Here is a 27194-nt window from a genome sequence, read left to right as displayed (position 1 = left end):
AACAAACTTTAGTCTGTAATCACAGGGCCTATCTTATTTCCTATAAATCTTCTATAAATCACAAGGATGCTGGCATATTCCTTTCTGGCAGTCAAATAATTAAACCAACATGCTGAAGTTCACATGTTAGAAATTTCAAGAACATTGTGTTAAAGCTGTAGGTTTGTTAATATTTATGTTAGTTAAATATATGGGATTATTATATATATAATTTCCAGAACAGATCAAAGAGTCATTGATTAAAAAAGTTTAGACCCAAGTCAGAACATCATTATCTTAATACAGGAGGAAAAAAGGGTTTGAACTTGAAAGTACCCTTGAAGGTACGACAGTTTTAAAAGCTAAGTGAGCGCATGCCTGTAGGATAAATGCTGCCATTGCTTATGGTTCGTTTACTGTGTGGTCAGTAGGCTGGTAATATAAAAAACCACATTAAACTGTATCCTGAAGGCTATCAGCTTAGTCTATATAATAAGGCGCCATCCTCTGTTCTGTCTTTTCCAGAAAATGTGATCTTGGGTTACAGTAAGATTAAAGCTAGGTCTTAATCAGGTAATTTCCACAGTATTCATTTATCCTGCACACTGAAATCTGCTCAGCTTAGCAGTACATGTTTTTAATTAGACCAGCATTCTAGTGCTGATGCAGATGATTAGGCTAGATACCAGATATATTCGTAATGCAGGTTAATTTCTCTGGGCTAAAGTAAACAATGACCTAGTTAATATGACGCAAAAAAAAAGTACTTTAGTTCTGAAGGCCTTGAGAACCTTTGAGGACACATTACAGGGCTGAATGAAAGGCAGAGCTGGGTTTGTTAGGTGACATCAAACCAGCATCTCGACAGACTTTAGTGGAGGTCTGCTGCCATCATGTGGCTCACTTGTTTTTAACGGGTATAAATGTATATAATGCTTATTAGACAATATATACACGATAAGGATATAAACACAACCACATAGACAAGTGCAAATGGCAGTGATTTATCTTTTCTATACTCTAAATATATAATATGTACTTATTGTTCAATAGTGGTTTTATTGTAATTAATAAATAAATAAATAAATAAATAAATAAATAAATAAATAAATAAATAAATAAATGATGTGTGTTTTCTATATATAAACATTTATAAAAACTTGTATTATTTTTATTTAAATAGCTTATTATTTGACTGTTTTATACTTTTTTATATAATGTATCATTTCAAACATTTAATTCACCTGAAAATGTCTGGAGAAATCAATCAAAAAGTATATATATATATATATATATATATATTTATATATATATATACATAAAACTAATAATTAATACTGTCGTGTTGAATTTTCTCAAGGTAAAAAAAGGCTCTAAAGCTTGCGTATAATTGTTATGACATGTTTTGGTCAGATGAGATCAGAGACAATGTTTTGGTACTAAATCAGCATTTTATAGAGCTGAAAATGTCCTGATTGTGTGTTAAGGGTCTTTAACAAGAAAGAGACTCAATGGGGCTCTGGGACAGAAATAGACATTATAATTACAATAGAATTAGGCCCTGTGACTCTGACATGGACTCTCCAGTGGTAACTGAAGATGAGGAAGTACACAGCAAATGTTGTTGTCGTCATTAATTCTCCAACTCCACCTGCAGGAGGCGCTAGATTTTATTTTCTTCGTCACTGTGCCTGCGTTTCAAATCGCTCACTACTACCAATATTAGTGCACTACATAGGGAAGGAAATTAATGCTTTTACACCGCGGTTATTAATGCACTATTATATGTGTACGAGTTATTTGATATTCCTCCTTTGGCGTGTTAAGGCATTCACTAAATTCCAGGGGTTTCGTTACGGGATGCACTTATTTCCTGGGATTTCAGAACAGCGTAACAGATATTGCGTCATCTTGTAGGCGTGGCCTATTTGAAAATCTAACCCTAACCCTAACTCTAACCCTAACCATAACCGTAGTTTTTAGTTGTTTATTTGTTTCCTAAAATAAATCTACCTGTATGACTGTTTTGTACTTCGTAGTATGCTGTTTTTTTAAAGAGGGCGTTTTTTAAGACCTCCGGAAACACGCCCACTTTCCGTCGTAGTAACGAAACCCCTGGAATTTAGCGAATGCCGTTTCAGTTACCACGACGTAAAGTGGGCGTTTCTGGGGTCGTTGGAAAAACGCCCTCTTTCAAAAAAAAGAGTTCACCGATCATGCGCAGAATGCTGTTTTGTTTGCGCGAGGATTTCATACCTACGATGGATAATGCTGGACAAAACAGTCATACAGGTAGATTTTATATTCTATATCTATTATGTTTTATTATCTTACAGTTACCGAGTGAATGTAAATAAAAAGATCATGGAGACGAAAATAATGAACCTCTTTATACTTTAAAACTTTATTAATATACTTTGTTTCTATCAGACTGGCTCCCAAAACATTTAACAATATGTTCAGCTTCGGAAGAGTACATCACAGGAATAGTCTCTACAGAAGAAGAACTGAAACAGCTACTGGAAAGTCACAAGCGTGCATCAGGCACATCTTACACAATTTGGTAATTTAACTGCATGTTTTTCCCCTTCTGAGAAATATTTATGTAACGTTCCTTGTTTCTGTGTTATGGAAATATCTTGTGAACATTATCTCAAGTCAGTAAAGTCAACTTTTCAAGAACAAGTCAAGAAGCTTTTATTATCATTTCAACCATATATAGCAGTACACAGTGAAATGAGACAAGGTTTCTCCAGGATCATGGTGTTACATAAAACAAAGACAGGGGCTAAGGACTTAGTAAGTAAGTCCTAGCCACATAAAGTGCAATCTGGTGTAAACAGTGCAGGACAAGACGGACAAGTCAGTGCAGGACAAGACGGACAAGTCAGTGCAGGACAAGACGGACAAGTCAGTGCAGGACAAGACGGACAAGTCAGTGCAGGACAAGACGGACAAGTCAGTGCAGGACAAGACGGACAAGTCAGTGCAGGACAAGACGGACAAGTCAGTGCAGGACAAGACGAACAAGTCAGTGCAGGACAAGACGGACAAGTCAGTGCAGGACAAGACAGACAAGTCAGTGCAGGACAAGACAGACAAGTCAGTGCAGGACAAGACAGACAAGTCAGTGCAGGACAAGACAGACAAGTCAGTGCAGGACAAGACAGGCAAGTGGGCAAGTCGTGGCCTAATGGTTAGAGAGTCTGTCACGACTGAGGTGCCCTTGAGCAAGGCACAGAGCCCCCCAACTGCTCCCCAGGCGCCGCAGCATAAATGGCTGCCCACTGCTCCGGGTGTGTGTTCACTGCTGTGTGTGTGCACTTTGGATGGGTCAAATGCAGAGAACGAATTCTGAGTATGGTTCCCCATACTTAGCCGTATGTCACGTCACTTTCAGACAAGTCAGTGCAGGACAAGACAGACAGGTCAGTTCAGTTCAGTGCAGGACAAGACAGACAGACAGGTCAGTGCAGGACAAGACAGACAAGTCAGTGCAGGACAAGACAAACAAGACAGTGCAGGACAAGACAAACAAGACAGTGCAAAACAAAATACAGTGCAGAAGAAAAGTTACAAGACAATATAAAAAATATAAAAAAGACAATAAACAGAAACAGTTCCATGATATAAGGAATGTATCTTGTTTTAGATATATTCACTACGGAAAACACATTACAACAAATATTGTATAATTCTCTGTATAGAGAGATATGCAGTGTAAGAAGGTAATAGGTAGCAGGGGGTAATACTTTACAATAAGGTCTCATTTAATAACAGTTAAAGCATTAACTAACAGTGAGCAATACATTTATTTATTCATGCTGTGCCTGTCCCATAATGTTCTGTTTTTCTTTCATTTTTAATTTTAACTGTATTTTTCCTCATAACAGGTCTGATGACAGTCACAAAAAACAGAAAGTGACACCACGATGTCTATGGAAAGTAGAAGACTATTCAGAACATGTCCCACTCTCTGTGAAAAGAAGGGTGATATATGCTTGTACGCACGGAAAGAACTACAAGAAGACAACCACAACAGATGATTTGGTATGTATCGCTACACATTTTGTTCACCACACTAGTTATGAGTTCCACGCAGAGGGTGAGTAAATGACAGAAATTTAATTTTTTGGGTGAACTACTGTAACCCTTTAGTGCCAAAAATGTTTAAAGGTACACTATGTAATTTTTGCCACTCTGGTGGGTAATAAATAAAATTTTATGCATCTAGTGGAAGAACATTGCAGCTGGAGCTACTCTACAGAAATTGGTGTTTCACTTGGTCTTAAATAGTATACTATGAATAAGTAAACACTTGAAAGATTACAGGCGTACTGTACTGATTCAGGACAAAAGACAAAAACATGGTTTGGAAGGTGTGTTCATGGTGTACACAACCATTATATAAATGTTAAAAAAAATAAAAAATAGAATATATAGTGTGCCTTTAAAATGTAAGAAATGCATGTATTTGCACAGCTTATATTTGTCTACATAACTAATTTGTACCATTTGAGCATAAAACATTCAATCTTTTTTTAATGCAGGGTAACAGGGTTTCTGAAGTCATTCAACGAACTTGTATACAGTGCCCTCATAAGAATTGGAACAGTAAAGACAAAATTGTTCTCTTACCTGTGGTGTCCAGACATATATTAATATGAGGATGGCACATTTTATTATTGACTGTTTCAACACAAAATGCTTTACCAACTAAGTAGCACTTTTCATCAGAATTTCAATCCTCTGCCTACTGTGCGCATAAGTGTTGGGACGGTTTAAGTAAATATAAAAGCTAATATTTCATTGTAAATCCCTTGCAAGCAATCACAGGAGCGAGTCTGTGACCCATAGATATCACCATACTCTTGGTTTCACACTTTTCCAGGCCTTTAATACAGCCATTTTTAACAATTGCTTGTTTTGGGTGATTTTACTGACAGTTATTATAGAGGTTTTTTTTTTCATTTGGCTGTCATTAAGTGCTGTTGATCTTCTCAGCTGACCTGGTTGTTGTTGGTTGCTGAAGCTTGCCAGTGGTTTCTATCTTTTTCAGGACATTCCAAGTCAATCTCCAGATTTAAATCCTATTGAACAATCATTGCATTTCAAATTGTGAAACCAACAGTCTGCTGATGTCTATGGGACACAGACTCACTCCTGTAAATGATTGCAAGGGATTCACAATTAAATATGAGCTTTTACACTTACGTTGTTAAACTGTTCCAATACTTATGCTCACATTAGGCAGGGGGTTGGCACATTTAAAAGTGCTGTACTTCTTAGTTGGTAAAGCATTTTGTGTGACATTCCTCATATAAATATTTTAATCATATTTATAAATGTCTTGACACCGCAGCTAACAGAGCAAGTTCGCCTTTACTGTATGCTATATGGAGTTGTTCACTCACAAATAAATGTTTGTGCCTGGCCCAAAAAAATTTACTTTAAGTTTTATTTTCTTTTTTCTGCAGCATACTGAACACGAATACACAAGAAGAAAAAGATTCCATAATCAAAACAGCAAGAAAGTGGATTGCCCAGCAAAACTTTACGTCCGATATGTAGAAAGGTATGTATTACATTAGCATGGCTTTATATACAGTTTACATAATATGTAGACAGGAATACATTTTTAAAAGTAATTGATATACAAAAAAAGTTTGAAATAAAAAGCCATTTCTCTTTTTTTTAAATTTTACTTAATATTTATTAATCTTTTGAATACAAATAGCTGCACAACTTAATGTAGCTTTATGACCTTGAGAGGGAACAGTGGGTCTCATTTCACTAATAATTGTGTAATTTACATCTTAACATGTTTTATAAGGTCATTGAGAGTATTCAATTTATTTTTATGACTTCCTACATTTTCCAGTAAATCTAGAATACATTTTAGAATCAAAGTTATTGATGAAACATGATTTGTTCATGAAAATGTTGATACACAGATTTCATGCACAAATTTGTGCGTTGCTTAGTGAATGAGACCCAGTGGTTCTTAACTGTTTTTGCTTAGTGCCCCAGTTTGACATCAAGTGCTGATGAATCAACTAAGCTACAGATTTGTAACTACAGTGTTTCATGTTTTTCATGACTCCATATAAACAGACTCACAACTGAGAACCACTGCTTTAAAGTTTATACGATTCTTTTCTTTTTGTATAAAAATCAATTTAATTAGTAAGGAATTGCATATTTCTTGTGTTGTTTTATAAAAAGGGTGGTTCAACATATTGAAAAGTTATTGAATGGTTATCATTAAACAATGTTGTTTTTCACAGATATGATCAGTTTGCTGTGGCTAAAACAAGTTCTAGAACAGAAAGACAAGTGGCAATTAAGGGTGTTCTGGAGTCATTAAAAGAAAACACCGCTGTCACTTCAGAAATTATCCATGTCAAAATACCTTTGGCAGGAGCACACAAAAACCACAACACTTCACAAAACTGTTATTTCTCAAATAACATCCATTGCAATGTTGCTTTAAAACAAGATTCCCAGAGTAATGAAATCGCCAATCAAGAAGACCTCTGCTTTGATGTTATTGATAGTCCTGTACCATGCACAGGGAAGCAGATACACAGTAGTGAGTCACAGTCACCAGATGTAGCAGTCGATCAACGGCATTTACGTGAACAGCTCAAGACTTTGCATGACATTTCATATATTTGCACTGATAAAGAAGCTATCAGGAATGCATCCAGAGTTGTTCATGGCCTTTGTGAGACCCTGAAATCCAGTTTACCCAAAGATTTCCTGGTTCTCCAGCAGCAAGAACCTGCCAAGAAAAACCTTAAAGCCTTACCAAGTCCCCTGAAGAAAGTCAAACAAAAAACATCCTGGAAACATAAAACAGTGGCAATCGAAAATGAAGGTGTGTTTGACTTTTTTGATCATATACAATGTTTGTTAAAGTGTTATTTTTGAGGAATACACTATCAAACTAAAAATATTTTATGCTTGCTCATGTTGTTCCAAACCCATATGGTATGCTGTTAATGATAAATCAGTGAAGTTTGCTCTCACAAGTACGTTTAGAGTTTTCATTTACCGTATTTAATGTGAATGTGTTGATCAGTGTTTATGTGAATAAAAATACAGTTGAACAGCTGAATGGCAATAAATGTGGTGTTTTTGTCTGTAAATATGCAGACTTCCTTTCTCAAGGAAAGCCACTCACATTGACAGGTACAACGGTGCTCCTGTTCACACATTTAATCCTCAAACATTTTATTATGCTCCTGATTCATCTGTCTCTTTCTCTGTAGTGCGAAATTCCACTCTTCAGAAAAGTGATGGTTTGGGAGATCAGAAGATCCTGTAAGCCCTGAAGCAACCAGTCCTTCAAACATCATTAAACATCTTATGTTCTTTTTGTGTAAATTAAAAATAAATAAAATCTGAGGTTAAACTGCAGATTTGTCCTGTGTGATGGAACTCATGACAGAATAAATGTGAAGTCAGTAAGCTTACTGAAGTGAAATGGACATACCTTATCTGAATAGTATATTGTGAACATGGAACGATCAGGACAGGTATCTGAAATTTTAACAGTTTTAATGTAATTTGACACGAAACACCCGAGATCAGGACGGGTATCTGAAGTCATAACAATATAACTATTGATGTAATTTTAACTGTATTAATGTTGTTTAAACTGTATGTAATTTGACATGAAACACCTGAGATCTGGACGGGTATCTGAAGTCATAACAATATAACTATTGATGTAATTTTAACTGTATTAATGTTGTTTAAACTGTATGTAATTTGACATGAAACACCTGAGATCTGGGAAGGTATCCGAAGTTATAACAGTATTTATGTAGTTTGACATGAAACACCTGAGATCAGGTATTTTAGTTTATAAGTATGAATGTCACGAAACACTCGCGATTGAGGAAAGGTTATCTTAAGTTGTAACAGTATGAATATAATTTAAAAAACGCCCACAATCTCGGACAAGCAATTTATCTGAAGTAATTGATGCAAACGGCTTTCCTCTCAATCTGCTAATGATCGTTGACCTCCGCGGATTATCAAATAGGCCACGCCTTCCCGATGACGCAATATCTGTTACGCTGTTCTGGAAATCCCTAGAAATAAGTGCATCCCAGTCTGAGATCAGTCGGGTTTGGTGATGGGTGTAAAAATCAATGTGGAATATTGGTAAGATTTGGAGATATTTTACGTGAAATAACGCTTTCCTAAGTAAAATTTAACACGGTGTTGATGTAGATGTTAAACAGTCAGTCACCCTTTGTGTTGTGTTAGTGTAATATGGTAGGCAGGAAAGCATAGCCTAGCCTAGCCTTGCCTTGCCTTGCCTTGCCTTAACATAGAAATGTAACGGGTCATTGTTATTGTTTTTTGTAGGAATGGCTGGGTTTGTTGTAAAAACACTCGTATAACAGTTCAATAAATGAAATTGAAATAGGAAATGTAGTCAGTCTCTCGTTTCGCTTTGCTAGCTCAGTTTCCATGCTTCCTTATTAGCTGCTCAGGTTTGTTATTGCAACATTCACACCCTTCTTGGAAATATACCGTGATTAAAAATGTCAATATAAATGTTTTATAAAATAATAGCGTTATAAAATAATCCAATGACTAAATGTATTTGATAATATGTAATGTGAACGTGGAACATTAAGTAGCCTGTTTTGCCCCTTTGACCTCGTCGTCTGTTCACACGTCTATTTGTGAGAAAGAAACAGAAAAAAGAGAGAATTTTACGTGTGAACTGGCTGTGTTGGGCTGATCTGAGTGGATCTGGTACTAGCAGTGTTTATCCTGCACCTAATGCTAGGTTCAACACGTACAGCAACAAAGTGACAACGGTGAGGTTTATATACAAATGCTCTCTCATTTAATTGAAAAGAGAACTGATTTGTGAATTATTTAAGCGGAATACTAGTAACATTAATACATTTGGAACCACAACCACCTTCAGGTCTCTAATCTTATTCTGGTAATGCAATTATTACCAGAGCATCTCTGGGATTGTTGTAACCCCTTAAGAACCTGTCACATCTTTTATTTTTCCAGACTGCATCTTCTTATGCCAATGAACATTAGAAGGTTTAGATTAGAAAAACATAACAGCAGGTTACATTAATCCCGTGCAAATAACCCTGTGGGAAATCTCCTGTGGGAAATGCCAGTCCCGTTCTGCTTGTTTTTCTGCCTGTTAACATGTATGATGCACTGTGTGGTCTACTGAAACTAACGTTATCTACATAATGACTCAGGATGTTACTTATAAAGTCATGTTAGGTATAGAGTAATTAAAAGTACATGCAACATTAGATATTTAAGAAAATTATGTATAAAAAGTCATATAGGTAATAGCAGAAATGTTTGCTGAAAAACAGATCGAGTTCAAATCCAGCAGATGCTACACTCCTCCATGCCCAGGTGAGGTGTCCAAGAGAGCAATATTTACAGCCTATAGTGCTGTGACGCATGCATGTCATAACAGAGCAGAAGCAACAACAGTTAAAATGGATGCTGTTGGCTGCTTTCCCTGGTCTCAGAGGATGTGGATAATTGTCTGCTATCCATGGAAACTACCATAGACAGGCTATGAAATCATTTGTCTTTTTTATACGAGGGAGAAAGAAATAAAGTGTTTGTTTAATAGGGCTAAGGAAGTTTTTAGTTAAGCTTCTAGCACAGATCGTGTATGTGCATACTGTGGTCTTATGACCTGGTGCTAGTGCAAGGAACCTGGTGTCTGTCTTTTTAGAGAAAACATGGAAACAGTTGTAGTAAATGTATGAGCAACAATGTTTAAAGGAAGTGAAATTTAAATTGCCTTTATTATGACAGATCATCTATCCAAGATATCCAATAGACCTTCCCCCTTCCCTATTATACTGTTTTATATAAGATGTGGCTGCTCACACTGAATTGTCTAATTTTCTCCTCCTTTGCCTTTCTGTAGTGGCGGATGAGGCTACGAACCCCGCTATCAGGAGCTCAAGCGAGTCGTCATCGGCGAGTTTCCTGAGGCGGAGGTATCTGGCTTCGTTGGCAGACAAGGTGTGTTATTGAAGAATATATAGAATGTTATTGTTAAAGAACTTTTATCTGAAACAATTTTTTCAACTTCTCAGGGAGTTTTGAGATCGAGATCAATGGACAGCTAGTTTTCTCAAAGCTAGAAACCAGCGGTTTTCCCTACGAAGATGATGTGAGTATCTACTGACACTTGTTGAAATATATTGTACAGTTTATTTTTCATACAGATTTACATTATTAGGAAAACAATGATCGCTAGTAGTGATGTGATGGAACTATATGGGCGGTTGATTATTTTCCAATAACATCACATCCTGAAATATATTCCTCCTACACAAACAGTTGTATAGCTTTTACCTCTTTACTGTTAAGTGCTGACACTCAAATTCCCACAAAAATACACATTCATGAACAATTGGTGCCAGTGCGAGTTGTTAAACTAAAATATTTTACAAGCACATGAATAGAAACCTTGACCAATCCTATTCTAGAATTGAATTTTTCATGGTTGATCTCATTGCCTTCTTTTTCCCTCTCAAGGTCATGGAGGCCATCCAGAAAGCCCACGATGGCAAACCAGTGGAGAAAATCACCAAGAGCCGGCCACCTTGCGTCATACTCTAACTACCTCCGAAACAACAAGGCTATGAGTGAAAACTTTGTAATCATGTAACAGCTCCTCAGATGTCTCCTTTTGCCTCTGCTTCTAATGGGGTGTTTTTGGACTTAAATGATTGGTGTAGCTAAAAACTAAAGGTTACACTATGAAGCTCTCAGTCCAATCACTTTCAGATAGTAGCAGAAATGAAAGGGAGATGTTGAAGTGTGCATTAAAAAAGGTTCAAATGTGTTTTACGTTTTACTGTACTAATTGCTGCCTTGATTAAGATATTTAATTATAGATGATAATATAAAATATTAACATTAAAAAACATTGCTTATAAGATTTAGAAATAAAGGTAACATGTAGAACTTTCAGTTATCAAATCACACAGTAATAAAATCCATTATCCAGGAACTGGTTAAGATGTTGAAATGGCTTTTTCATGTTTCCTTAATTGTTTTGTAAGACTATTTCCCAATCTAAGAAAAAAAAAATGCTGTTTGTGGTGCTGTTTTTTTTTTTTTTTTAATGTGCTCTTTACCTTCATTATTATTAAATATTTAGTTAAGACTCTCCAATAAGGGACAGAGACAACTCATGAACGTTGTTCTTTCCATTCTTCTTAGACATGTTTTGTCTGTGTAAGCTGATTATACCTATAGCAACTTTTGTCAAACAAAACCATAAATGGTTCTCTGCCGCTGTGTTCGACATCCACCTTTTCATTTTGTCAGCAGGTTGTTACTGTTGTGTCTGATTGTACAACCACAACATCAGTGAGCAAATAATGCACATCTTATTTTTACTTTTAGATTCAGTATCATGACCCTCAATAAATTTAAAAAAAATAAATAAAAAAAAAAAACCTGCTGCATTCTTGAACAAAAATTTGTTGAAAGTGGTTATAGAGTTTTATCCTTACATGACAAAACACTATCTGTTGGCAAATGGAGTTGTGAAATAACTGAACTTACTTCACAACCAGAGCTTTATCTCTTTATCCCTCTAATGTGGAAGTTTTGACTAAAGAATATTATCTCTCTTTTAATGTGGGTTTTGAATCAAGAATATTTAGAGCATAGCCTGGTTGTGTAGCACAAAATTGGCCAAATATCCAGCCAAAGCCTTAGTGCTCAACCTGATCTGCACTTGCAAAGCATGAATTACAAGCTATAATGAAGTAAATAGGTTGTGGATGTAAAAATATATGATTGACACTTCTGTAGTTTCTGTTTACTAGCTGAAGACTATTTAAATTGAGAGTTACTATAGTTGGTTTCTAGAATCTTAGTTATGTTGTTAACTACATTAGTAACATTAGATTTCTATTTGGGAAATTTTTAGACATTTTTTCTTTTTTAAAACACTACCCAGCTATAGATTATTGCAGAAGGATTGTTGGTAAAGCACAATTGCCTGAGAACCTGTCACAATCCTTCCTCTTCCCCAACTTGAAGAATCCTGAGATGATGAAAGCAAAGTGGTGTCAAAACAAGTGTAATAAAAAAGCATTCACTTCTATGTTTGGATGCAAAAAGTGGCTGTACATCTGTTGTTGATTCTATAACCATTCTTGTAATAAAGAGTCGAACAAAAAGCATATTAAAATCATATGGATGATTAAATTATAATAAGAAAAGACAGAACTATAGGTGATGTGACTGATGTGATGTGCTCTGTTTTCTCTTTGCTGATGGCATTTACACTGTTCCATCCAATCTATTGCAAATTCATTTATAGCCTTCTGATCGATACCATTGAACAAGTGAGATACCGTGTGTGATTTGTCAGACTATAGCTGACTCCAGTCAGATGAAACCAATATGAGAAGTGAAGAAAGCCCTGCAGGAAAAGCTGTTCTTTACTTGGGATGAATCACAACAATGCCACTGATGACAGCTGTATAATGACTTTTGAACATGAGAGTAAATTTAAAGACAGCAGCATAACCTATAATTTTAAGCACTTTTTATAATGGTGTTATAATGATAGCACTTTGCTGCTGACTTGCTTTATTTTCAGAATATGTTGATTAATTGTCTATAGCACTAGATCTATAGATGTGGTAGCTCAGTGCTTAAGGTGTTCGTCTACTGATCGGAAGGTCATTGGTTCAAATCCCAGGTCCACCAAGTTGCCACTGTATGGCCTCTGAGCAAGGCCCTTAACCCTCAATTACTCAGGTGTATAAACTGAAATAAAAATGTATGTCACTCTGGATAAGTATCTGCTAAAAGTAGGAATAGGTTCTCAGAGTCTTTAGAACAGAGGACCTTCTGGTTTCTAAGTAACAAGAGAGAGAAAGAATAGGTGACAGTAAGACACTTCAGGATGTTTTGTTATTGATAAAATCATGAACTTTGGCCATAATCACACAAACACACCACTGGTTATTTTCCTGTCCAATTTTTTATTTAAAATCTGCATGGATTTTATTCATTGAAAACTTCAAACAACAGTTTAAACCAGTATTAAACCAGAGTTTTTACCAGAATTTATAGAAGTAGGTATTAAGGGTTAATAACTAATTAACGTATTGAAACGTTTGCACTGGAAATAAACTATTAGGCTTTTTGTAAGGTGCTTTGTTTTTCTGCGTGCGCGTGCGCGTCGGTGCGTGCGCGCGCTGTGATTCACCTGTGTGACGTAGTTACCTGAACAAGAACAAAACGTGAAGCGAGCGGCTTCCTGTCATCACACGCGGAAGACGCTGAAGCACAGCAGAGGCACTGAACATAAAGAGGAACAAAATGGTGGTGACAGTAAAAGTCGAATACTGGTAAGATTTTTCCGTCTAATGACTTACATTTGTATTAATATTAGTTTGATTTTGTTGGGAAAAAACTGTATATACTGTAATCTCATTAAAGTCATGTTTAAACTGTAATTGTGGCTTCACATGACAACAAAACAAACCATCGGTGTGGTACTAAAGTGAAGAAGAAACAGGAGGGAAAACGTTTTAATATGTGACTGCTATATATTTTTGTGTATTATGATATATATTTATATGTCTGTCTATGTGTGTGTGTGTGTGTGTGTGTGTGTGTGTGTCTATGTGTGTGTCTATGTGTGTGTCTGTGTGTGTGTGTGTGTGTGTGTGTGTGTGTGTGTGTGTGTGTGTGTGTGTGTGTGTGTGTGTCTATGTGTGTGTGTGTGTGTGTCTATGTGTGTGTGTGTGTGTGTGTCTATGTGTGTGTGTCTATGTGTGTGTGTCTATGTGTGTGTGTGTGTCTATGTGTGTGTGTCTATGTGTGTGTGTCTATGTGTGTGTGTGTGTCTATGTGTGTGTGTGTCTATGTGTGTGTGTGTGTCTATGTGTGTGTCTATGTGTGTGTCTGTGTCTGTGTCTGTGTGTCTGTGTCTGTGTCTGTGTGTCCGGCAGCGGAAGCTGAGGCTACGACCGGCGCTTCTTGAGCCTGAAGCGTTCCATCACAGCCAAAGTTCCAGATGCAGTGGTGAACGGAACTGTGGGGAGGAGATGTAAGCCACCTCTATCTCCTATAACACCTTCTCTTTATAATTCATTAATGTATTTAAAAGCTTAAAACCAAACAAATCAACAGCTTGTCATAAATTAAAGATTAAGAAATGATGTAGCTATAAGGTGAAATCTCAGTATCAAGATTCAAGAGGCAGGATTTTATTTTTCACATGCAGTACACCTTAAATCCGGTATATAACTTACAGTCTTAAGACGTATATAAAAAATCTGAAACAAATGAAAAAAAGGAAGCATGTAGAAAAGACACCTAAGTGAAAAGAAAGTACTTGGGTGTATAAAGCATTTGTACAAGAATGGGCCAAAATTAGGAATATAAATAATAGCCTCCCATTTTCAGTTTACAAAAACATTTGTCTGACAGCAGCAGGTTAAACAGGAAGTTAGGGGTGTGGTTGTATGATTTTCCTTGATGTCATTGATGATTTTAGCAGCTCTGGTACTGCATCAGCTAATGTGTTGTGTAATGTTTATTATCCTTTATCCAGGAAAACACATTAATAACAGTTAAGTTACACTTAACCCTAACTCGTTCCAGATTCAGTGCGCTTTGCTGTTATAATAACTCTATTCTTCTGCAAAGGCTTTCCACCTGATCTGCAAGGCAGTCAAGTTTTACTACTCAAATTATAGCAAACCACATATTCATGTATACTGCCTTAGTTTAACAATACCAACAGAACCGATTTACGCTAACAGAGAAAGCATTACTGTAGGAGAACCACTCCTTCTTACTTTTACTATTTAATGGTTCTGAGTGAAAGTACAGCTGTCTTTCTTTCTTTGCAGCCTGCTTCGAGATTGAGATCAATGGCCATCTTGTGTTCTCCAAATTAGAGTCGGGAGGATTTCCTCATGACGAAGATGTATGTGTGAATACAAAATGTTTAATATTTTCATATTTTCTGTCCATTGAGATTTTTTTGTTCAATTAAGTCCTTTTCTTTTTGTTCCTTTTCATTTGTTAGTATCTAATCCAAGCTAACATTCTGTTTGTGTTTAATTGTATACGAGCATGATTCATTTACAGAGTATAAATTCTTTGAATCATTCCAGGTGGTGGCCGCTGTTATCCAGGCTCAGGACGGCAAGCCCGAGAAGCTCACTAGGAGCACTAAAGAGTGTGTCATCTCCTAGCCTGATGACTTGTATCCCCTGCCTACTGATACCACACCCAGTAATGTTTCGTAAGATTTAAAGATTTAGATCTTTAGTTCCTCTCATGTCTTCTATTTTTCTCTGCTGCTGCTTATGGCTTTTGGACATACATGATTACTGTAGCTGAAAATGTGAAAGGTTATAGTATGAAGCCTACTTTCCCAAAGCTATCTATGTAGGAGCAGACAGATAAAGAGACATTATGAGGGACAAGGCAGTGGGATTGGCAGGCCATTATTCCATTATGTTATCCTACATTAAATTTGCTTCCCTTTTATGCAAACTGGATGCAAACCATTTGCAAATGGTTTACTCTTTACCTTGCACTTATTAAAGATATATAATCAAACATTCAGTTATATCTTCTGTTTGTCCTTCTTTTTTATGTATTTAACATAGTTTTATAATTAGTGTACATAGTTTTAATTTATGTTTATAGGCTCAACCAGTTTATTCCATAACAACGTTTTGTAGATCTTAGTGCACAAGGCAACATGACCATGTGATCATTGCTTCCTTGTCAACATTGCATGTGAAACCTTACACACATATGCCTGTGTTTATGAGCAACATGATCACATCAGATAATGATCAGATAATCTTTAAGGATCTGTTCTCCGATTACACCATGTGCACAGACAAATCAAAGCCCCTGTATTTAAGGACATCTACAGTCCCTGTTAAATTAGCTAAATATTTTCTAAAAACTTTATAATGTGTCAGTTGTCTCCCCTCTTTCTATTAGCAGGGAAATTTTTATTTTTCCAGAGCTCTGTGCTAATTCTAAATCCACTTGTTTAACACTGTATACATACATAATAAATATCTGACTTTAGGAGGTCACACAGCCAGATCCGATCAGATCAGTCGTGCTTTAATGAAGACCAAACTGTTAGGCAGAAAAAGTCGGAGGTCATTCCGTGTAACATATACAGATGATCTGATGACTGACAGTCCTGATAATGCAGTACTTATAGATATGAAGCAGTGAATATAATTATGGTGGGTTGTTTATCAGGGTGATTGCCTGGGGAAAGAAACTGTTCTGGCAGTTTTAGTAAGCAAAGTTCTGTAGCGCTGCCAGAAGGGAGGAGCTGAAAGAGGTTGTGTCCAGGGTGTGAAGGGTCAGTGGTGATTTTTCCTGTTTCTGGTTCTTGTGTCGTACAAGTCCTGGGAGTAGGCAGGGGGGGTGCCAATTATTTTATCTGCTGTTTTAACTGTGTGTTGCAGTCTGTTTCTGTCCTGTTTTGTTGCTGCACCAAACCAGATGGTGATGGGTTTGCACTGGACAGATTCTATTGTGGGAAAATTTGGGTGTGTGTGCTCTTATTCTATGAACTATTACCACTAAATGGGGTAGGCCGGATGTTGTAATAGTGTTGAGCTATAATATTGTATATCGGCATTAGGTCGTGTACGAGTTATAGGGAGTGTAAGAGCTATATGGACTATGATATAATAATATAATATAATATAATATAATATATATATATATATGTATAATTATGTATAATATTTCATTTCTATATATAGATATCTGAATAGATGACGTGTGAGGCAGAGATAAGGGGTGTAGTTGAAGTCATAGAACTCAATAGGCAGAACTAGGCCCAGGCACAGGAGACGTAGGAGAGTAGTCAGGAGATCCAGGAGGTGGGGAGGAGGAGGTTGAAGGAGAAGAAGGAGAGGCAGGGGGTTCCAGCACAGAGCAGCAACGCTCAGGAACAGCATGAGGACAGCCATCGGTCTGGGTAGAGGAAGTGCGGGCCTGAGGCCTTTTCACAATGTAGGATGGTGTGAAGGGATGCTCGGGGAGGTTGGGAGAACTGAGTTGTTCCATGAACGTGATAAGTTCACGGGTTATATGGTCCAGCTGGTAGCGGCGGTAGCGGACCAGAAGTTCGGTGGGCACAGGTCTCGCATAAGGTATCATATGAGATCTCATATAACGGCGAGAAGGCCTCATAAGTCGGCCATCTGGACGATCTTGCTGACTCTGAGCATCTGTGTAGTGTAGAACAGCATCAACAGCTCTTGTGGCAGACCATATTTCCTTAATTGGCGTAGAAATTCCATCTTCTGCTGGGCCTTTTTAATGATGGAGTTTATGTTGCACTCCCATTTCAGGTCTTTTGAAATGGTAGTGCCCAGAAACTTGAAGGCCTCCACAGATGACACCAGGCTGTTGGATATTGTGAGGGGGAGAAAAGTTGAGGGGTCTTTCCTAAAGTCCACTATCATCTCCACAGTTTTAAGGGTGTTTGGCTCTAGACTGTTCTGACTGCACCATAGCACCAGCCACTTCACCTGCTGCCGGTATGCAGACTCATCGCCATCTTGAATGAGACTGATGAGTGTAGTATCATCTGCAAATGTCAGGAGCTTAACCATTTGGTCACTTGACATGCAGTCATTAGTGTAGAGGGAGAATAGAAGTGGGGTGAGGACACATCCCTGAGGAGCACCAGTGCTGATTGTCCGAATGCTGGAGGTGACACGCTGTTATGTAATACAAGCTGTTATAACAGAAAAGCATATTTATTATCATTCATTCATTTTCTACCACTTATCCGAACTTCTTGGGTCATGGGGAGCCTGTGCCTATCTAAGGCGTCATCGGGCATCAAGGCAGGATACACCCTGGACGGAGTGCCAACTGTAAGAAATTACAGAAATTGCACACAAATTCCACTCCAAGGTACACATCTAAAATAGCTCATTCCTAAGAAGTATCATAAGGTAATATGTTTAAGACTCTAAACGTATAAACTTGATTCAATTATAAATATGGGAATGGCAGCAGGACATTAAGGATAACCACGAACAAAGGGTTTATGTGACCATGATTAACATTTAAAGACAATCAGCTAGACAACAAGGTGTAGCCCAGCCATTTGGGAGACATACAGTTCTTACACTCAATACACATTCAAAGCGAAACTTCATTTAAATTACCAAAAGGGAAAACTATATAATGCTTGAGCAGGATTTGCTCAGGGTTCTTATTGACTCCGACGAACCCAAAATACGCCATGTATTTTGTCACTGCTATGCTGGAATAAACTTCTTGTTCTTCATTAAGATCTTCAACATCATCGTCTTATTTTTACACAACACATTTTTATTTCTTACACAACCCATCACAGTGCACACACACACACACACACACACACACACTCACTACGGGCAATTTTCCAGAGATGCTAATCAATCTACCATGTATGTCTTTAGACCGGGGGATTAAACATGCAAACTCCACACACACAAGGCGGAGGTGGGAATCGAACCCCCAACCCTGGAGGTGTGAGGCAAACGTGCTAACCACTAAGCCACCGTGCCCCCCCCCCACATATTTATTAATTCTTTATAAATAATAATAATACTACTACTACTACTAATAATAATAATAATAATAATAATAATAATAATGCATAGCTTTACAAGCATGAAAAGTGACAAAGCAAAGCCTGGTCATGAACCCAAATAAGGCAAGGTTGTGTAGATTAAAATGCAACAGAAGATCTGTGTGTAAAATTATGCAACCTGCTAAATATCTCCAGGAGTACTAAATAATTTAGGTAAAAGGGGCTCGACTGACAAAAGGTTTGGGAAACATTACACTGGAAAATGTCTGACATAAAATTACCAGAATGACTTCTGAGGCTCAAGGCTGGAGATCAGAAATTGTGTATTAGTCTCGGTGATCTGAATAAAGCACAAAGATTCAAATTTGCTTCTTATCACAGCTGTTTCATGCAAATGCAAATGAATGAAAACATATTATTGAAAATAATAAAGATAAAATTACCAGGACAACAGCTGACATCTGAGGGTTGCGTTTGGTGCACAAGAGCTGGAAACGTAAATCAGTGACATTAATACAGTGCACAAACGCACAGTTAGACTCACACACACTCACATAAATGGTTCTTTAAAACCTTAGGTTAAGAACATATTAATCTTTATTTAATGCTTAACAAAATTCTGATTTCCTTTTATGTTTTGTCAGTACATCCTAAGAACGGCATCCCATCGAAAAAAGGACGGCATAGAATTTATAAGTCCTAAGTTGAAAATAAGGAAAAGCCCTGCACCAGATTGGGAAGTAATCTGACTGATAATATTTTAAATCACTCTGCTGAATTATACTATGGCTTTAGGTAGAACATGATATAACCTGAGCGCTTACATGATTTTTTTTTTTACATGAACAGTAAATGATTTTAACAGAAGGGTGGGTGGATACAAAAAGAGAAAGCTATGATCAGAAGAAAAAGGATGCTGATGCTTTGGCTCTGCAAAATACCTGCTCTGCTGAACATTTCATCCAAAATGAATTTGTAAAGACACACATGTTTCAAAGGAGGAATCTAAAAGTTACAGGACAAATAAGATCAGACGATTCAAGCCAGAAGGACGCCATGAAACTTCAACAAGGTCCGAGAGCAACATTGGCCTTTACCTTAAACTGCTTGGCCTTCGCCTTGGCCGTTTCAGCTGTAACAACCAGCTACTGGTGTTCTGGAACGAGGAAGGTAGTGAAGCCCTTGTGCACAGGTCCTGCAAAAATCAAGCAGAACTACTGCATCCACTTTAATAGCTCTGATGTGAACAACACACATCTGGTGCAGTATATTTACGAGACTGGAGAAGAAATGTATATACTGAAAAAATTCCACACAGGCATTTGGTTCACTTGTGAGCAGTCTGCTGACCTATTGGGTAAGTATGAGATGTTCTTGAGATGAAATTGGTATAGAGTACATTGTGAAAAGAAGTTACTGAGAAAATGTAAATCTAAACAGAATTTCTTTGTTTAAAGGATTCACCTGTAGAACATTTTTAGAGATTGCACCTGATCATGAAAGAGGTGAGTAAGATACAGGTGTCATTTAAGCTGAATAACAGTGCAAATCAATCATATGCTAATAAAAACATTATTTACAGGGAAAAGGAACTTTCTACTTATTGGTTTCTCTGATGTATATATTCATATATGTTGTATATATTTATTTTGTATATATGTATTAAATAAATTTGTGTTATAAATTAATTAGTTACTTTCTTTTGAACTATTATTTCCCGTAAATATTATTTCTTGTATTCCCCGCATATTTTAGTTTTTCATTGTAATATTCTTTCCTAATACTATCATTTGCCCTCGTTTTTAAAATCAGCTCAGTCTGTGGTCCTTTGTACAAGTCTGCTGTTACAGTATATTGCTGAATTGATCAAACCTCTATTCTCTCTCAGGGGTGTTATGGCTGTGCATTATTGGTGAATGCTTGTACATCACTTTGCTGTTTATTGGAGTCTCACTCATGGCAATGGATATGAGTCACTGTGGTAACAGGATGAACCAACTCAAGCTGAATGCTTTTGCAGCCCTGTTCACTGCACTTTCAGGTAACAGCCTACACTAAGAGTAAATTATAATAACTATGAGTCACATACTTGTGTATTAACATTGCATACACTACCCAGTTGTCCGCAACTCATAAATCACCAGTCAACATTTGTGTCATGACACCTATTCCCTGATATTCTCTACTTGGATATGTAAAGAGAGATCTTTTCTAGTTTGAGCAGAGATACCAGAGATAGCATTCTGTGTAATTTGGGCGATGGCACATTATGGTTACACATTTCCTTATGTAACTAGTACAAAGAATAATGGAATAATTATAGCAGTAACATGTCAATAATAGAATTAGGAAAAAAGATTACGTTATACATACCAAAAAATGTCTGTGTTCCTACACTTAATATTTTGGGAATAAATATCAAAATAAATTTAAAAAAATATAAAATAAAAATAAAGCAACAAAATACAATGTACAAATCTCACTCAAATTATTTCAAATACTTATATGATTTATAAATAAATAAAAATACTACTACTACTACTTTTACTACTACTACTACTACTACTACTACTACTACTAATAATAATAATAATAATAATAATAATAATAATAATAATATAAAAACAAACAAACAAACAAACAAATAAATAATAAATAACAAATACTAATAATTAACCATTAGAGTGTTGCTGTTTAGCCAAATTATGCACTGCTTGTCATTTCCTTTTCGTCAAATATACAGTAATTATATATATAAAAACCGGGCTGAGGGTTAAGCAGATGCAGCATGGCTGGAGTTTTGCTGCATCTGTAGCACTGTCAGTCACAGAGGCCTCAGCACTGTTCACATGCCAGGTAGGATATCCTCTGATTAGAACTAAAGGGAGGAGGATTATACAGTGCCAGCTGCTCCAGCTGCTCCACATGCTGGCCTTTTAGCCCAGCTAATACAGAACAGCACAGCTATGTATTTAGACATTTCAACTGTAGACATTGCATGTTTTATTTTATCTAAATGCACATAAGATATTGAGTGTAGGAACCTTTATAACAAGGAGAGACTTCATTCTCTTTCTGCTGTCTGAGCTAAAGATTCAGGGATGTTTTTTTCCCACAGGAGGTTCTAACAGAAAATCCATCCTCTTTATCACCCTCTCACTATCATTTCCAAATTAAATCCTGAATCTCGAATCAAATACTGATTTGAATGTTAAAGCCTGCTGTTATTTTTAACTTTAACACTGATTATTGACCAACACTGCCCCCTTGTGGTGTGCACTATGATCGACACAGACACTGCAGTTTTGTTTTTTTTTGCCTGTGTTGTTGTCTGACAGGTCTGTTTGGCATGGTAGCACATATGATGTTCACTACAGCCTTTCAGCTTACAGTCATTTTGGGTCCAGAAGATTGGAAACCCAAAAACTGGGACTACAGCTGGTCTTATCTGTAAGTAAAATCAGTTTATGTGAAGAATGCTGGTTTATACTTGTTATATTCTCACTTTACCCAGTAATGTCTGTAATAAAACAGACACATTTCTTAAGACCAATGTTCACAGTGCTACACCAATACAAGCATTTTATGATGATGGATTAAAACACAAAAAAATTATAAAGGTACATATAAATTTGTCAAGTAAATCTAACACCAAGCTATCTGCCACAATTCCATTGACTTACATTGGAACTGACTGAAGATCAGTGAGGCCAAATGTAAAACTATACAGATAAAAAAAAATACGAGAAGACTTCTAAAGGTTGATCAACAGCAGAGGTGTCAAACATGTTTTAGTCCAGAATCAGGTGAGCCAGTCGTCCAGTGCAACAATACCTCTTATAATATGAGATGGTTCTGTGTGGATCCAACTGCAGAGTGAATATTGATGAAATTAAGGTTTAGGACAAGGTTTGTTTGTGAAGGTTACAAATTTTTGTTCAGTTTCTTTTCTAATTATTGATTTATTTTTTATTTTACCCAGTTAATTGTACCTTAGGCAAAGCCCAGATATACCATACAAATCACCCCTCTAAAAAGGGCTTTCACAAATGTTGTTCTTAAGTACCCTGCCTGGCAGGTTCAGGCAATCCAGGATAATCTGTTTGGAGAATTCTGGGCCGTTAAATCCTCCCAAAGAGCCGCCCTCACTCTGCGCCCCGCTTATGGAGTAGCATAGTGTCATAGAAATCTACAAAAAATATCTCAAATATCAACTTTTTCCAATAAAAATATAAAATCTGTGATTGCATAAGTATTCATTCTCATTAAGGTTAAACCCCTAAATCAGTTTATTGATTTAGACTCAATATCAAGACAAGTCAAGTGGCTTTATTTTCATTTCAAACATATACAACTTGTACAATACACAATGAAATGAAACAAGGTTCCTCCAGAACCAAGGAGCTACATAAAACACCATGAATTAGATGAGACTACACAGAACTAAATACGACTACACAAACCTACACAGGACTACGTAAAACAATAAAGTAAAGTACAATCATTACTAGAACAGGGCAATAGACACAGTAAAAAGACAATGCAGTTTTGACAGTTAAATATGAATAAAGTGTCAGATTTAATAGGTTGTGCAAAACAAAATAACAATATAATACGAAAATGCTGTAAATTTGAAAATACTGGGACATTCAGTATTCAGCATATAATCTTATACTATATATTGATAGGGCAGTTACTGAGGTTGCAGCCATGTAGAAAGTATAGCAGTGACAAAAGAAATAGAATATTTTAATAAAGTATTAGCAGCAATATTAGTTGGACAATACAGCATTTTGTATTTTGTTTTTATTTATTTGTTTTGCAGCTATTTAAATTACTGCAGCAAATTACTGATCTTAATGTGCTTTGTCGTCTGATCTGAAACTGGAGTCTCGGGTTTTCAGCAACACTGTTATCATGTAGTCATGATAGTCAAGGTTCACAAAAATTCTTTTAATTTAAAAAACACAGTTTTTAATTTAATTTAGTGGGCCATCTTATAACCTTTACTGGTTCATTTGTTTCACATCCCTGCTCTGTGTCTCTGTACTTAGCACAGTAGTCCTTTTTAAATCTGACAGACAAAGTACATTTGAACAAATTATTCAGATTTGTTCACTTATTGCAAGCCTTCTAGGCAACATCTGTTGTGTGTTTGACTGATTGTCAATGGTGGAAATAGTGATAGTGTGTCAGCAACATGTTGTTACTTACATCCACACACACACACACATTAAAAGTGTTGCATCAACCCGACACCAAAACTGGAAAAAGAAGTTTTTATTACTGTTGGCTGGTGAAAAAGCCTTTATAAATATAGGCTTATGTCAGTTATATGTTACACCCTTTTTTCTTATTTTTTTAATGTTTATCTGTTCAGCTTCTAAATGATAATCTTTCACATTCTCCCTCTCCCCCAGTTTGGCCTGGGTCTCCTTTGCTACCTGCATGGCCTCAGCTGTCACTTCTCTCAACCACTACACCAAAACCATTATCCAATTCAAGTTCAAGCGGAAGAACATTGTAAACAACTTGGAGCTTTTGGGACTGCACATGCCTGTAGGATTATGGGATACATATCTGAGCTCGGGCCTTGATCCTACAGACCAGCACATGTCCTTTGAAGTGAAAGTGACACCAGACTACTTTCCTCTTCATCCCAAGACACTGCAACACTGCACTCAGTGTGAAGAATACAGCTAAGTCCAAATGTCCAGTCACTGAAGTTCTATTTTCCCTACAGGTGAAAAGTATAGTATTTGAGTATGCAGTTCACTTTAGGGTACTTTATTTGTGTGCAGTTATATCGGTTTTGCTGACACTTGTGTAGTTTAAAAATAAAATATCTATCTGATACCTTTATTTTGATATAAATAAATTTGACATATATAAATATACGTAAAGAAATTAAAAATGCACTCAACTCCAGAATATGCAAATTTGAAATAGTTCAGTTTCAAGAGCCAATCAAAATAAAGCAATTTTAAGTCAGCACTTCAGCTGCCGAATGCATAGTCAGCAGCAATAATGTCTCAGAAAGTGGAGGCAGATGAACAGTCTCTGCCCAAATGAGCTGGAATCTTCAGTTTTATTGCTTCAAAGGAAGCAGAAAGGTCTTCATCTGCTAATTACACCAGATATAACTAATGGAGATATTGGCACTTCACAATTCATCATGCAACCTGCAGAATGATGTACAGATAAATCATTAGCTAATTGACTGTGCTAGAATAGCTGCCCTGATCTTTTGGTGTTTTGCAGATTGTGAGCTTACTTTGATGTTTGGAAACTTTTGTCTGTTGTATTACATATGTGAAAGATGTGAAATATCAGAATTAGCATGAGCTATCTATCTAGCTAATGAGCCTAGCAAGCTGCTTATGTCCCAACAGCATTTGGCTGAGTTAGCGAGAAACTCAGTTTTTTAGCGAGAAACCCTTTTCCCCCGAACAGTATACTACTGATAAATAGTCTGCTGTTCATTGCAACATTGCTCAAAAGTTAAAAGTTATAATAAGGATTTATTATTTATTAAGGATATATAAAGGACTAATTCTATCAGTTGTATACACAATAGAGTAACTATTATTATTATTATTAAGTGGATATAGTATAAGTGGATGTGTTTGGATATTAATTACAATTATAATTTCTGTTATCACACTTGTTATAAATTATTATCATAACAGCTAATGAACCATATAGTAATAGTTCATTTGAATAAACTAAGCTGATATAATCATATTAAAAACATGTTGTTTAATTAAGAATCATATACTGTAACTGTTGAGAACCTGTGAGGTTTTCTGTATCATTCAGTACAGGTAAGTTTCCCAATACAGAGATTAGTTCCTGTTCTTGATTACTTTATAGTAGTAATACTGTATACAGATAATCCCTCACTAATATCTATTTTTTTCTCTCTTGTGGTTCATAAGAAAAAAAAATCATAATTTCTCATGTTAGAAAGAAAAACAAATCTCGAGTCTTGAAACCTTTCCATAAAAAGACATATAGACAGACACCATTCATTCATAGATTACTAATAGACCTAACTATTGCCTATTATTCTCTGATGTACTATTACTGTATGTATTATTAACAACCACAGCTGCACTTCTGTAATTCTGAACCCCTACTTTTCCCTACGGTTTTACGTTTCTGACAATTAGTCCATGTTATTCTTATATACTTTCCATCAATACTTAGGTGGTATTTAATATTTATTGTTAGCAGATTCTGTTTTAGGATACCTTTCTTATAAGTTGGTATTTCTTGATTATAATACTGTTAGTGTGAATCACTATAACACTTTATAGTGTTGTTTTTCATATTTGTGTTAGTTTGTATTTTCCCTCGTTACTTTGCGAAGCATAAAACACCACTCTGGGCTCAGCTTTTAATTCAAGAAATATTTTCCTTAATGTAATGCATTTTAACATTCACACTCTCAAATGAGTCAAAGTGCTTACTGAAATATACGGTGTAACATCATTCAACAGATTCAGATACATTTCTCTTTGTGTTTGTGTTTTCTCTTTATTAAAATCACTCCATACGGTATGGTTTGAAACCCGAAAGCTAAAAGCAAGACAGCAACAATTATGTTAAACTATGGTCTCTATTAAATTGGCATTGAATTAAGATAAACATTATCAATACACTGAGACTTCTTTATTTCCACTGATACTTTTTTCCTCCAGGTGTCACTTTGCATGTTACTTTCATATCAGTTTCCCAGACAGAGAGGTCAATACTCAGATAGCTGCTCAGGGTGCATTTGTTATATGGTTGCAGGTCTGCAGATCCAGTGATGACTTAACTGGTGAGTAAGCTTCCACCTACAAAGCCAGTCTATTTCAGCAAAATTTCAGCAAAATTCTATTTCACTGGCTCTACACACTAGGGTACCTTTGTTTGACTTTTCTAGCTCATCCCTGATTGGAATGAATGCTTTCAGAACAGGAGCTACGAGACTTTGGTCTGAGTAGAGATAGGAAACAAAAAGTTTATAAAAATAAATGTAAAAATACTTAGAAAAACTAAACTAAAAAAAAAAACCAAGCAAATTCTTTCTAAACATTTTCAGTTCCAAAAATGAATTTCAGTCTTTTCCAGTTGTTACTGGAATCATTACTGGAGTTGTCACTGGATCACAATCTGGTAAACAATTTCTGTACTACCATAAAAATTAGGTTTTTCTTTGGTTCTTTCTGCTACATTTTCAGAAACTGCGCACTGACACATTAATGCAGAAGGACTAAATATCTAATACAAAATATAAAATATGAATTCATTATCATCCACAAACACGCATACAGCTAACATTCCACAAGCAAGCACATATAATTTCCTAAAATACATGTCTAAAAATATATTTCTCAACCTGCGTAACAGTTTATACTACTCAATAAAATAACAGTTAAAAAATATGAAAGCATTTCAAGCCATGAAGTACATACAGTATGTTTTCTGTAGAAAACGAGTACTTACCAACCACAATTAGCTCTGTTCCTTGGGCGAAAACCACAGTGACATATTTCTATCCTGACCTGTACAA

General features: G+C 36.2%; 3 protein-coding genes across 7 annotated transcripts; all 3 read left to right on the top strand.

The window, feature by feature from the left end:
• Positions 1-2093: 2093 nt before the first annotated feature.
• Positions 2094-7401, top strand: LOC113639573. 3 transcript variants are annotated; one of them, XM_027141502.2, is made up of 7 exons: positions 2094-2271; positions 2410-2542; positions 3873-4029; positions 5457-5554; positions 6267-6859; positions 7138-7173; positions 7254-7401. In XM_027141502.2, exons 1-7 carry the CDS (start codon positions 2109-2111, stop codon positions 7307-7309), a joined length of 1236 nt encoding a protein of 411 aa, XP_026997303.1. In that variant the 5' UTR covers positions 2094-2108; the 3' UTR covers positions 7310-7401. The 3 variants fall into 3 exon arrangements, with proteins under 3 accessions (XP_026997303.1, XP_026997304.1, XP_047656715.1); XM_027141503.2 differs by lacking the exon at positions 7138-7173; XM_047800759.1 differs by having other exon boundaries at positions 7138-7401.
• A 598-nt stretch (positions 7402-7999) lies between these two features.
• Positions 8000-15624, top strand: selenow2a (selenoprotein W, 2a). 3 transcript variants are annotated; one of them, XM_027141505.2, is made up of 4 exons: positions 8000-8154; positions 9929-10026; positions 14901-14977; positions 15168-15624. In XM_027141505.2, exons 1-4 carry the CDS (start codon positions 8126-8128, stop codon positions 15246-15248), a joined length of 285 nt encoding a protein of 94 aa, XP_026997306.1. In that variant the 5' UTR covers positions 8000-8125; the 3' UTR covers positions 15249-15624. The 3 variants fall into 3 exon arrangements, 2 of the variants coding, with proteins under 2 accessions (XP_026997306.1, XP_026997305.1); XM_027141504.2 differs by lacking the exons at positions 14901-14977; positions 15168-15624 and adding exons at positions 10101-10177; positions 10546-12155 and having other exon boundaries at positions 8001-8154; XR_003439858.2 differs by lacking the exons at positions 8000-8154; positions 9929-10026 and adding exons at positions 13231-13388; positions 13995-14092.
• A 4066-nt stretch (positions 15625-19690) lies between these two features.
• LOC113639659 (germ cell-specific gene 1-like protein) lies at positions 19691-24597 on the top strand. Its single transcript, XM_047801121.1, has 5 exons — positions 19691-19991; positions 20092-20139; positions 20523-20675; positions 21973-22084; positions 24055-24597. The coding sequence occupies exons 1-5, from the start codon at positions 19691-19693 to the stop codon at positions 24335-24337; spliced, it is 897 nt and encodes a 298-aa protein (XP_047657077.1). The 3' UTR covers positions 24338-24597.
• The last annotated feature ends 2597 nt before the right edge of the window (positions 24598-27194 follow it).

Source organism: Tachysurus fulvidraco, chromosome 15 (genome assembly GCF_022655615.1).
Source record: "Tachysurus fulvidraco isolate hzauxx_2018 chromosome 15, HZAU_PFXX_2.0, whole genome shotgun sequence".
Taxonomy (NCBI): domain Eukaryota; kingdom Metazoa; phylum Chordata; class Actinopteri; order Siluriformes; family Bagridae; genus Tachysurus; species Tachysurus fulvidraco.
Note: the sequence above shows the minus strand (reverse complement) of the source record. Positions and strands in the feature narration are given on the sequence as shown.

Excerpts from the sequence above, each read along its gene's own strand:
- LOC113639659 (XM_047801121.1), top strand. The coding sequence starts at position 19,691 with ATGAAACTTCAACAAGGTCCGAGAGCAACATTGGCCTTTACCTTAAAC. Across the intron at positions 20,676-21,972 it reads CCTGTTCACTGCACTTTCAG|GTCTGTTTGGCATGGTAGCA; the intron begins GTAACAGCCTAC and ends GTTGTCTGACAG. Across the intron at positions 22,085-24,054 it reads GACTACAGCTGGTCTTATCT|TTTGGCCTGGGTCTCCTTTG; the intron begins GTAAGTAAAATC and ends CCTCTCCCCCAG.
- LOC113639573 (XM_047800759.1), top strand. The coding sequence starts at position 2,109 with ATGCCGTTTCAGTTACCACGACGTAAAGTGGGCGTTTCTGGGGTCGTT. Across the intron at positions 2,543-3,872 it reads GGCACATCTTACACAATTTG|GTCTGATGACAGTCACAAAA; the intron begins GTAATTTAACTG and ends TCCTCATAACAG. Across the intron at positions 6,860-7,137 it reads AGTGGCAATCGAAAATGAAG|ACTTCCTTTCTCAAGGAAAG; the intron begins GTGTGTTTGACT and ends GTAAATATGCAG.